The sequence below is a fragment of the Fundulus heteroclitus genome, chromosome 8, assembly GCF_011125445.2.
Source record: "Fundulus heteroclitus isolate FHET01 chromosome 8, MU-UCD_Fhet_4.1, whole genome shotgun sequence".
Taxonomy (NCBI): domain Eukaryota; kingdom Metazoa; phylum Chordata; class Actinopteri; order Cyprinodontiformes; family Fundulidae; genus Fundulus; species Fundulus heteroclitus.
In genome coordinates, this window is record NC_046368.1 from 7,489,201 (window position 1) to 7,501,620 (window position 12,420).

The following is a 12,420-nucleotide window of genomic DNA, read 5'->3' on the forward strand; positions in this document are numbered from 1 at the left end:
CGTGGTAGGAGAAGTCTTGGCGTCGTATTTGTGTTAAAGAGCGAGAGAAGGAAGAGGAGTGGAGAAGAGGGGAAAAAGCGTGAGCAGCGGCTGACATTTCCAGTTCAGTTGTGCTGCAGTCACAGCACAAGTCATCCAAAAATGACTCCAGGCTTTTTGAACTCCAGATCTGCGTGCATAATTCATTCTCCTCCATCCTTACCTGCGCCTGAAACGGACGGTGGAGGCGTATAGCTGGGGTAGTTTCTCAGACGGCAAACATGCGCCCTGCGTCAGATGTGGTAGGACGGTCGGGAAAGCAGGGATGAAAAACCTTTTTATCAAAAAGGAAGCACACAGTGAAGCCATAACTGGGTTCCCATTGGAATACGATCTAGCTTCATTCAGGCATTGAGATCCTGGAGACTAAATCCAGTCTGAAGTAATGAGGTTCTAGAGTAATCCAAGTGCAATTTAAGACATTTTTTGTAGTAATTGTATCAAATAATCACTCAATATACCACAAATGTCTCAATCTGTCACCCTCGGTTGTAACTCCTGACCATCCCTTAAACCCAAATGCTAAAGTTGAACAATATCGGCATTAGTGGGAGTTGCTTCTTGTATAAAAGAATAAAAGTGCTTGTTTTTTCCTAGTTCACTGTTTTTTTTCCCTGAATGTTGCCATTCAGACACTCTTTTGAATGTCTTCTTGGCCATCGCTGTTGACAACCTCGCCAACGCCCAAGAGCTGACTAAGGTGGGCTCCGTCAGTGTTTTCCCCGTCTCCTCTTTGTATTAAAATAGCCGAAATCACGGGAAAATTGTGCGTGTGTGCCGTCGACAGTTGCACGCGCAACATTAAAAACCTCAGCTTTACGTGTTGACGACTGCTTTAAAGGATGAAGAGGAGCAGGAGGAGGCGGCCAATAAGAAGCTCGCCCTGCAGAAAGCTCTGGAAGTAAAAGAAGTCAGCCCCATGTCAGCCGCCAACATTTCCATCGCTGCGTAAGTTTCTAAATGTCTCGTACCTTCTGCTTGGCCCCAGGATGGAAGGAAGTATGCCCCCCCCCCCTCCAGCTATTTCTCTCTGTTTGTTCTTTCCTCTCAGTCTCAAACGTGAGGTTACGTTTGGTTTGTGTCTGTCTTGCATTTCTCCTCATCTGTTCCAGTTATAGGAGCGCTGCAGTTGTGTTGTCTTGTTTATCACACCCCAACTGTTGATCTTCTCCTACTGGATGTGCAATTAAGGAAGCACTGAATGCCTACTAATGGTGTTCACCTAATCGTTTAATTAAAGTTTCACTCAAAAGTCTGAAGAACCTGGTAATTTGACTGTTTTATAGTTTTTAACTCATATAAGTGGCTCCCAGCTCTGCAGATATGCACGTGTGCATTTGTTTTAGATTCAAAGTTTTATTGATAATATAAAAAAATATACATCAAATGCAAATGCTACTCCAGGAGATTACCGTTGTGCAGTCCTTAAAGTTCTCTTAGTGGTACATTAATGGTATTATACACTGAGCGCTGCATATTTTTTACCCAGGAAGAAGCAGACAACACGCTTCTGAGAACTAGGAGAATAAATCTTTTTTTAAGTGACTTCTCAGGCTTGTTATTGTTATTTATACGTCGTATAAAGAAGCAGCTGTGAAGCATTTTTCTGACTTACTGCGACAGTAAAGCAATTAGTGTGTCTGTTTACTACGGTTGCCAATTAATAAGGCAGACCAGTCTAAGTTTTTCATCTGGCATCTTTTTTTTTTTAGAGAAAAAGTAGAAGCAGATAAAAGCAGCAGAGTTAAAATTCATTATAAAGTAGCTGCGCTTCATAAAACTGTGACTTGATATAACTGTTTTGCTGCGATTTAATCCATTTAATAGTGAACTTTAGATGTAACTACTGTAAATATAGGTGCGAATAAGGCTAACAGCATCAAACCATCTAACCTCTGCACTGAACTGAGACGAGGCGAGCTCAACCTTACTGGATCCTCTAAATTTCAGCCAGAATCCTTGCACAGCGTTTATGTTAGGAGGAGTTTCACAGCCGTTTACTCATTTGACAAAGTGATCATCTTTGCTCCTTAATTGCCATCGTTCCCGCTGAGAACGAGGTCATTTAGACTCCGGCAGCTAATCAGTGGCATATATCACCAGTTAGCCTGCTTCCCGGTCGTACTCCTTTGTCGTTGTTGTCACTGTTGTCGTGTGATCATGTGCGTTCGGTCTCAGCATGTCGGAACAATATCATTTGGTTGTTGAAGGGTACGCTAAAAACGCTGGTGGTTTTGTTTTAAATGAACAGGTTTGGTTTGTTTCCTTTGTGCTGTTGAGAAAAGAAAAAAAAACTCAGGAGTTTCATTCCAAAACCCCTTTTTCCTGCACAGTAAACCGCTTTAAACGTAAGGGGAACATTTCATGCCGTATTAGTTGGGGTAATTGGTTCAGGTCTTTTAGGAATGCTGGTGCCGTAATGTGGTAGAAACACAACAAAACAGCCGTCAGTCACTGTGTGATATATATTTCTGCTTTTGAAGCCAAATAAGTTATGTAAAAAAATAAAATACATTACCGTCTTGAATAAAAGGTCAGTTTGCAAGCTGAATATTTAGACGGTGGTTTCGGTGTTAAGGTTATTCAATCAGCGTGTCAAATAATATTGCTTAAGGGATTCAGTTATTTGATGTGTCCTAAAATATTACATTATACAGGTGGTGTGCTGAGCTTGTGGAATACCCTCCAGTTTTATGACTTTGGAATGTTAAAGAATATCCTAGATTTAATAATGGTATTTATGCCATTAATTGTGGACAAATATTATTTCTTTTCTCGAAGATTTACAACTTCAAGACCCCACAGGGGGGGTCCCCAGTTTCTGGCACAGTTGTTTTGGGGCTCATAGGCTGAAAGGTTTGGGAACCTTAAAGGCATACTATGCAACATTTTTCAGTTAATTAATGTGTTCCATACCGTTTTGGATGATTAAATGAGTCATTTCAGGTTGAACTAAGGTTTTCTCGGCCGCCCTGGTGGTCTGTGGGGGAAATACCGCACTTGCAATTGCAAGAGCCCTCGGCCCGCACCCACAGGCTCAGAAGTCTCGTGCAAAACCGCGAGAGTCGGTCTTGCTTTACGGCGAGAACTCCATGTGTTTTTGCCCTTCCATTTACTATATGCACGCGCGAAAGCAACAACAAAGAACCGCGTGCTAACATCAAATATACATGCAAGCATATTGAGTTTTTTTTTTTATTATTATTATTATTATTATTATTTTATTATTTTTTTTTTTTTTTTGAATGTTGGCGAGGCGGTAGCGTGAGTTTGGCCAAGATAGCGCTGCGGGAAACCCTGATGTTCATACCTTCACTGTGTTAGTCATTGTTTGTACTGCCGTTTTTTCCACTTTTCGTTGCGTTCGCCTGTCTGCTAAGCTCAAAACAACCGCGCCTGGCTTGACGGAGAAACTAGAACAACTGAGCATCTTTATGACAGTGCACGTTTACTTTCGCCCTCTGGGGGGAGCCTCGCTGGAAAATCAACCCCGGTTGCATAGTATACCTTTAATAGTGAACATATTTTCGTTAGCCAGGTAAGCTCAGTAAGGTGTAATAAAGACGTTGACATTAAATCAGTTGTTTTCTTGATCGCTTTTAAATCCAATATGAATCCGACATCTATGACTTCAGAATGTAGATTCAACCTATTGACCTAAATTAACATGATTTGACTCTAAAAAGAACACCTCAGGCCCCTCTGGTTATCTTTGATCTGAAACATTTAATTTGGAGATGAGCAAAAAAAAAAAAAAGACAAATATAGGAATTGATAAGTATGCTAATTTATTTAGGTTTAAACCAACAAGAGTGAAATGATTTGTTCCCCTTTAATTAATGAAAGAATGTTTGACCATCTTCAAATCTTCCCACCGTGGAATGAAACTCCTGAACGGTTTTTGTTTTTATTTGTCAAATCGTTCCTGATGTTGCTCAGGTTGCTGTTGTGTTTTTGAGGCAGCTTCGTAGAAACACTGTGAAACATGGAGTAGGGACAGGTGGATGGCGGCGAGACGTTAACAGACCGTCCACCTGTCCCTTTCCGCATTTGTCTCATTTTTTTTCCTTTGTTTTTGTTCTGCATGTACAGTTTTGTAAAGCAAAATCGAGATGCACTCTCTCGCAGGTCGTCCGTCACCAGCATTCAGTCACCGTGAGTTATCGCTCTCTCTGATAAAATGTTCTGCTCCTTCCTTCTTTCCTCTCCTTCCTTGTTTCCTTTATTCTCTTTCCATTGCTTAATTCCTCCCATTTTACCATTGACTATTCTCCCCGTACTTATGATCAATCTGTCCCACTCTCCTACCTTGTGTTGTCTCTTTTTTTCACCTTCTCAGAATAAATTAATCAAAATTGAACTTTTATTCTTGCTTTTCAACGCTAAAAGAGGTATGTACAAATACAAAAACATTAAAGTTAACATTGTATGTCGGCAGCTCATTATAAAGAGAAGTACAGTTGTAATTTTAAGTGTAAAGTTTCAGTAAATAACCTTTAACTAGCATTTAATCTGTTGATACAGATCATCAGCATTGTTGTGTCTTGTAAATCTCCCGTTCTGTGCGCTCTAATCTCAGTAATTTGTGTCATAAATCTTAATTTCTGTGTTGCTGTCAAAAAAAAAAGTAGTTTGGCATTTCCAGTTTGTTTGCTACGGTACACCTCAGGGCACAACGGTAGGAAAAAATAACAAAGCAGCACATCTAATGTCGGCTAATCTGCTCTCTGCTTCCCACAGGGCAGATACAGGTCCTCCCTAAAGGATTAGAAAACCATCCAAACTCACTTTGAAAAGATAAACTCACATATTTCTCAGATTTATTACACATAGTGGTATGTTTCAACATATTCCTGCAGATAATTGTGATCATTATGATGATAAAAAAAGTAAAGTTTGGACCAATAAAAATAAAGAAACATAATTTCATGGTCTCCACAATAATGGGAGAGTGCTAATTTTACAGCTGCCAAACAGACAGCCACTGGCACTTTCTACATAGAAGGTAAGCCACAGCAATGGTTGCCGACTGCTCACAGACTGCTGCATTGGAGTGTTACTGGAAAGTTAAGTGGAAGGAAAAACTTTTACATTGGAGATGAACACACAAGCATCCAACGGTGGCATTCCTTGTATCGAGCTGCCCCCTGAACCAGAGACGATGTCAGAAGCTTTTCATCCAGCTAACGCAGAAAACTCTTCCCAGATGAAAGTAAAGTGTGTATCTCTCATGGGAATCAAGGGTCCCAGATTCTGGAGGACGAGTGGAGAGAAACAGAATCCACGTCCACATTTCATCTGCTTTTCTGAGGTCCTGGTAGCCGTCTACCAGGACATTTTAGCGCACTTCATGCTCCCTGCTGCTGACTAGCTTGATGGAGATACTGATGTAATTTTCCAGCAGCACTAGGTACTGCTGGAAAAACCCGAATGCCTGCTGAGCGTGAGATCACTGTGCTTCATGGGTCGGCGTGATGGCGTTGCATGAACCTCGTGGACAATCTGAGTATTGTCAAGAGGGAGATGATGGACACCAGGCTCAACAATCCAGAGATGCTGAAGCTACCTGGGTATCCGTCACACCTCAGCAGAACCACAGGTTGATCACATCAGTGCCGCGTTGCATTCATGCAACAATTCATGTAAAAGGAGCTCCAACCAAGTAGGAATAGCCTCCATTGCGCATACACTTTTTATTAGGCTGACATTTTTGTTGCTCTGATGTGATATTCTAATTTACATTACACTTGATTTTGTGGTTTTCATAACCTGTAAACCATAATCCTCAGAATTATTTGAAATAAACATTTAAAATGCATCACGCTGTGTGAAATAAATACATTTTAGTTTATTTTACTGAAGTACTAAAACAAACGTTTTAATATTCCAGTTTAAAAAATAGCCATATAACTATTTATAAGATACTTCCTCATGAAAAAAAAACATTAAACTATACCTATTTTTTATGTTAACCTTGATCATTGTTTCTCACAAATTACCACTCAAATGCTCTCAGTGAATATTTCTCATTTTCTATGTGCAACTCTACAAAAGCTACTTGTGTGTTTCACCTGTCTGTCCTGTCGCCTGTCCTTGTCTCCTGTGTTTTCTGTCTGTGTGTCTTTTTTAGGATTTATACAGTCTACTGCTCCCCCACTCCACATATCTTGAAATACAGGTGACCAAATAGATGATAATTATCCCATGAATGGTCATTTACACTCACACTTTACAGAAACAGTATGGACTGCCATGATGGAAACATTGAAGACACTGCAACTTTTTAATAATTTTGACCTTGTTACTTTTATGGGGGGAAATAAATTGCATGTATAATAATCTACTCAGGAATAAACTTGGCTGACTGAGCAATGCGTTATGAAGTGCAGAGTGCCCATTCACACATGACCAATTCCCTCTGAATTCAAAGAAGAATTCTTCAATCAATGTTGGGTATAATTGAACCACAACAACTGGAGGAATGGGGGCAGACATTAACTAATTATTAGCAAATGTAACCACCTATTGGCAGTTTGTTCGAAATACACCTGTTAAATGACATACTGCAAAAAGGATCAATCAAACTGGATCCTTGGGGTAGATGTAGAGGAAAATATCCCCCACAACTCCATAGGTACTGAAAACCTCGACAAATATGACCTAAACCTTGACAACATTGCACCTTTCAGACCACAAAAATGTTGACGGAGGAATGGCGGAATCAACTTGGTCAAAGTGTTTGGTTACATTCAAAAGATCTAAAACAGCACCTTGACTCAACAGCGTAAGGAGGCCCATTAAAAAACCCAAACAGGAACTCTTCAAAAATACCACCTGTGTGTACGTTTTTATAGGTAGTTATCAGGAAAACAACAGAGGAACTAATCAGGAACTAATGGGTAGTTATCAGGAAAACAACAGAGGAACTAATCAGGAACTAATGGGTAGTTATCAGGAAAACAACAGAGGAACTAATCAGGAACTAATGGGTAGTTATCAGGAAAACAACAGGGGAACTAATCCGGAACTAATGGGTAGTTATCAGGAAAACAACAGGGGAACTAATCAGGAACTAATGGGTAGTTATCAGGGAAACAACAGGGGAACTAATCAGGAACTAATGGGTAGTTATCAGGAAAACAACAGGGGAACTAATCAGGAATTAATGGGTAGTTATTAGGAAAACAACAGAGGAACTAATCAGGAATTAATGGATAGTTATCAGGAAAACAACAGAGGAAGTAATCAGGAACTAATGGGTAGTTATCAGGAAAACAACAGGGTAACTAATCGGGAACTAATGGGTAGTTATTAGGAAAACAACAGAGGAACTAATCAGGAATTAATGGATAGTTATCAGGAAAACAACAGAGGAACTAATCAGGAACTAATGTTAACCAGTTAGTTAACCAGTACTTAGGGTGGGAGACAAAGTCCATTTTTATTAGAAAACTACTGGTTTGTTACCAAAGAAACAGAGGAGAAATTCTCCATTTGGGTTCTGAATAAATCCTGCACCAGTGAGGTCTTAGCTCATCATTGTCAAAAAATCAGTTTGCTACTTATTGCCGATTTTATTGAAATCTCTGTATTCCAAACCTATTGAGTAAGAACTGGGTAACTTCTCATTAATTTGTGATTACTTCCTCTGCTTTTTTTCTTGATAACTACCCATTAGATCCTGATTGTTTCCTGTTTGAGCCCCTAATAAATAACCAGTAGTCCCCCAATAAGGCTGGGCTGTACATTCCCCCGTAAGTAATGGTTAACTACCTATTAGTTCCTGATTAGTTCCCAAGGCGTTCTCTAGTAGTTAATCAGATTTTTTTGTATCTTATTGTAAAGTGTTACTAGTTCGACCCACCGCAAGAGGAGAATGACAAGGTGAACCAGCAGAATCGAGCCTTCAGATATAGACAGGCACTATTGTTGTGGTCTCAAATAACTACAAGAGCGCTATGATGTCTAAAATAAATTCTGTTAAAATTCCTGCGTTATCAGCAGCATACTGCTTTGCTGCGTCTTTTGTTTCCATTCTCAGAAGGATCTGAGCCCTCGATCAGATGAGGTCCCTGGGCAAATCCCTCTTCATCACAAGCAGAAATTACCGAAGCTCTGATCCTGGAAGTGGAGGACATTCTCCACTGAAAAATTATTTCTCCCACAACAAATAAAGTTTAGCCGGGCACGTCTTTGACAAGGTTCTGCTAACGGCGGAGTGATTGTGTGAGTTAATCCACCCAACAATCTGCCCACCGACCGCTTTGGCATCCTACAAAATCGCGGCGACAACTAAACGTGGCGGGAAAATGACGGGGCGCCTAAAAGCAGAAAAGTATGTCCCAAAAAGAATCTAAAAATAGCTAAACAATACTTTGGAAGACTAAATTCAGCTTTTCAGTGCTTCCAGAGGCCCCAACACATGACAAAAGGTTTTTAAGGGCTGAAAAAGTAGACTTTCCATTTCATGTCACCTTTAACCAAACGGGAAGGAGGAATCTTAGTACACACTTGAGTATTAACTACATTCACTCTACTAAAACGGTTCATTTTCTTCTTCGTGTGAAACATTTTACTCACCCATCCATGGACCTAAATCTGCTGTTTTCGATCATCCAGATGCTTCTTGGGGAATGTTTTAGAAATCATGGCTATGGCTGATCCTGCATTTTTTTTTTCTCCTCATCCAAAAACGCCAGCAAGAACTCATTGTTAAACATGAGATTTATTCATGATCTTTCTGCTTTGATTTGGCTTGATGCTTGCAGCAAGGAGCAGCAGCGGTCTTCAAAGTCCATGTCAGTGTGGGAGCAGCGCACCAACCAGCTGAGGAAGCACAACATGAAGACGAGCAACGAGGCCCTGTTCAACGAGCTGGATCCCGAGGAGCATCTCAGGGTGTCCAGCACCCTCCACCTGCACCCCGACATGAAGACTCACACTGACCGACCACTCGTTGTGGAGGATAAGAACGGGGATCAAACCAGAGCCGGAGTGCAGGAGGAGGCGGGAAGGCCCCGACAAGGCAGCGTGCGGGAAAGCTTCCACACTCACTCCAGGAGGCACTACCACCACCGAGACAGAAACGGCGAAGGGGGCGACACTCAGGGAGGCAGGCACCACAGTCATCACAGCCGGAGCAGGGAAGACAACACAGATGGTTCCCAGGAAAAAGAGAGGGGAGGGAATCACGAAGGAGGACAGAGACACCACCACCAAACGGGTTCGCCCGAAGAGGACCCGCGGGCCGGCGGCACGGAGGATAGAGGGCATCGCCACCACCGCTCCCGTCGAACTGCAAAGGAAGGAAACGGACGTTTGACAAATGGAGCACAGGAAGAGGGGAAGGGGAGAGGGGACAGCAACGGAGAGAAGAAGCTGCGCTCGTCCCGCGTGGCTAAGCCTCAGTCCGCTCTGAGCGGAGATGAGTGCAAGAGGAACAGGAACGGATCCAGAATTCACAGGTGAGGCTGTCGGTGCGTTCGACTTGTGTGCGCAAGTCGGTTGCCTTCAACGACAAACTCAAAATCCAAAATGGACGCGTTGCTTGTAAAAGATAGATTATAGGAATAAGTGCCTGAGATGTTCACAAGTCATATTTCCAAGTCCAAGAAAACAAACATTTCTCATCAAATCCAAACCCACATCTGGGTCAGCGCTCACTCTGCACCGCTGTAGGTCGGGAATCCAAACCTGTTCTGTTTGGCCTAAATTATTACATAATCACATAATAATCATATTTCAGTCTTTTAATATTTATACAATGCTATCCTTGAACCGTTTAACATAAAACGGACCAAAACATATTCAAAACTCATATTAAAAAAAAAGATTAAGACCTGTTAATGTTGAATTTGTGAATGAATCAAACAAAGAATGTTTTAATTTTTCTAATGACTAAGTCAACAACAGTACATCCCTGTCTTTATGTTGTCCACTCCGTCTTTATAACTATAAATACTATAAATAGTTAGGAGGGTTTTCCACATTTTACAACCTAATTAATTAGGCAAAGTGTTGTCAATTAATAAATGATTGTTTAACTTAGGAATAAACCAAACAGGAAGTTCATTCCTGCCTGAAGTATGCTTTGTAGAGAGGGAATGTCGTAAATAAGTTACGAATGTTTTGTTCTAAAACGACCAAAAGCCATTTACTACGGTGCTCATTTGGGGTCATTCATTACTGTGAAACTACAGCTGAGATTAACTGATTTTTATGATTAATATCCCATAATAATGTCACTGGCTAAAGGTTAAGCAAACCCTTTCCTAGTAAAACAGACAGCAGATTCAAGTCTTGAATCAGGAGTCCAATTCAAGTCCCCAGCACAAGTCCAAGTCGAGTCTGAAGTCTTTTATTTTTTGTGACTTACGTACAAATTGAATCAGACTCTGAAACTCAAGTCTCTGTTAAGAATTACCAGAGATTATCACCATTAATAATGTGTTTTACAGAAATATTTTTGCTTTACAAAACAGAGAAATGTCATGCGACCGATGAGACACTGGCTATGTTTACATGGACAAAAGTAATCGGAATAAAGGGCCGATGGGAATAAAATGCATCATGTAAACTCGGCAATCGGAATTATGTGATCAGATTAAACTTAATCAGAATGAAATTGTAATCCGAATGAGAGGGGTGTTTTATGCCGATTGATAATCCAATGGACATCCATACAAATGCTTGTAGGGATGAAATTATTCCGAATATGACAAACTGACCCGGGTCCTGACGCCAGCGTGGTGTATGTCTGTTTTGACAGGCGGAAACATTAAAAAAGATAAAAATTATTCATTCATTAACGTTTCAACCATAATTAGAATCTGGTGCAAGTCTATCCTAGTCGACTGGAAGACAAACTAATTTGTACACTAATGAATTGTTTGCGTTTTTTGTTATTGATGTTGTTCAGCAGAGACCGAAGTTCTTCTTCTGTGGGTTTTTAGGGAAATTTCATAACTACGCATATCAGAGTGGTTCTATTCTGAATAAAGCCGGGGGCATTTAATCGCACAATAGGATCGGATTAATCAATTTTGTGCCCATATAAATGGTACAATCGGATGATTTTTTTGTTTTGTTTTTAATCCGAATACATTTCAAGCAGATCGTAAACTTTTGTTTCTGTAAGCGTAGCTATTGAGGCATAGAAATGGTCGTTATCTGAAGAGCTGGAGTGGCAGCGTGAAGCTAACGGTGATATAACAGAGAAGGTGGAATCTGCTTTCATAATAGTGAAGGTTTGGTGTTCTGATGTCACAGTGTTACAAAACAAATTTAAATTACTCCTCACCTGGAGTGATTTGTTAAAAACTGCAAATCCTGTTGTTCACCGAGGGAGTTCTTCTTGTTTGTTTCGGACAGTGTTTACATCCCACCACAAAGCTGAACACCAGAGACTGAAAAACAGCTTTCTGAGCTCATAAGAGTTGGACAAAAAACACTCGACAATATTCTTGTGGATTTTAACAACACAAACCTTCTCAAAATAACTCCCAAAAATACCAACAGCATGTAAAATGCCCTACTAAGAACAAAAACACTCTACACCACTGTTACACAGTCTTAAAAGAACCAGACCGTCCAGCTAGCCGTGACTCTGATCGCTGCTTCATCTCATCCCAGCTTACAGGCCAAATCTAAAACTATCTAAGCCCGTGGTCAGGAAATTGACTTATGAATCAAAGCAGATGTTATGTACCTGCTTTGACTGCACAGGGTGGAGTGTTTCTAAAGCTTTATCCACCAACCTGAACCAGTTTCTGTGAGGACATGTTTGTGCAGACCAAGACTTTTCGTACGTACAACAATAAACCACGGTTTTCTCAACATCTGAGGAAGCTGCCTTGGACCAAAGAAGAAGCTCACAGCAGTGACAAAGGTGATCAAGGCAACTAAAAGAAGCCATAGTGAGAAGCTAAAAAGCAGCTTCTCAGCTAATGACCCTGCAATCTACGGAAGCCCATCCCCCCCACACTGTGATGACCTCCCAGCTGGCTGATATGAAAAGCTCACTCCCACTCGAAGTGACAACCTGCGCCCCCACCAACAACTCTACAATCCACTCCCCTCTGACTCCCTATCTGCTCTGAAGATCACTGAGGATGATGTAAACAGGGTCTTTCAGCATCAAGCGTCCAGAAAGCCCCCGGACCCGATGGCATTTCCTCCTTCTGCCTGGAAGCCTGGTGCCCATCTTCACTTAGATCTTTAACAAGTATGTGGAGCTGTCTGAGGCTCACCCCCTGCATCGAATGCTTCACCATCATCCCGGGCCCTGAAAAAACGCACCATCAGCAGGTTAAATGACAACAGACCTACCGCCTTCACGTCTGTGGTCATGAAAGTCTTTGAGCGACTGGCGTTGAAGAACAT

The 12,420-nt window shown here is 41.2% G+C and overlaps 1 protein-coding gene across 8 annotated transcripts in view; it reads left to right on the forward strand.

The window, feature by feature from the left end:
* cacna1bb (calcium channel, voltage-dependent, N type, alpha 1B subunit, b) overlaps window positions 1–12,420 on the forward strand; it is a 228,843-nt gene that overhangs the window by 129,467 nt on the left and 86,956 nt on the right. For 7 of the 8 annotated variants that reach the window (XM_036140040.1, XM_036140038.1, XM_036140044.1 and 4 more), the window contains exons 17-20: window positions 672–739; window positions 881–987; window positions 4,132–4,194; window positions 8,808–9,503. In XM_036140040.1, coding sequence (XP_035995933.1) covers window positions 672–739; window positions 881–987; window positions 4,132–4,194; window positions 8,808–9,503 — 934 coding nt within the window. The remainder of the gene's footprint in view (window positions 1–671; window positions 740–880; window positions 988–4,131; window positions 4,195–8,807; window positions 9,504–12,420) is intronic. The other variant, XM_036140045.1, reaches the window with a different exon arrangement.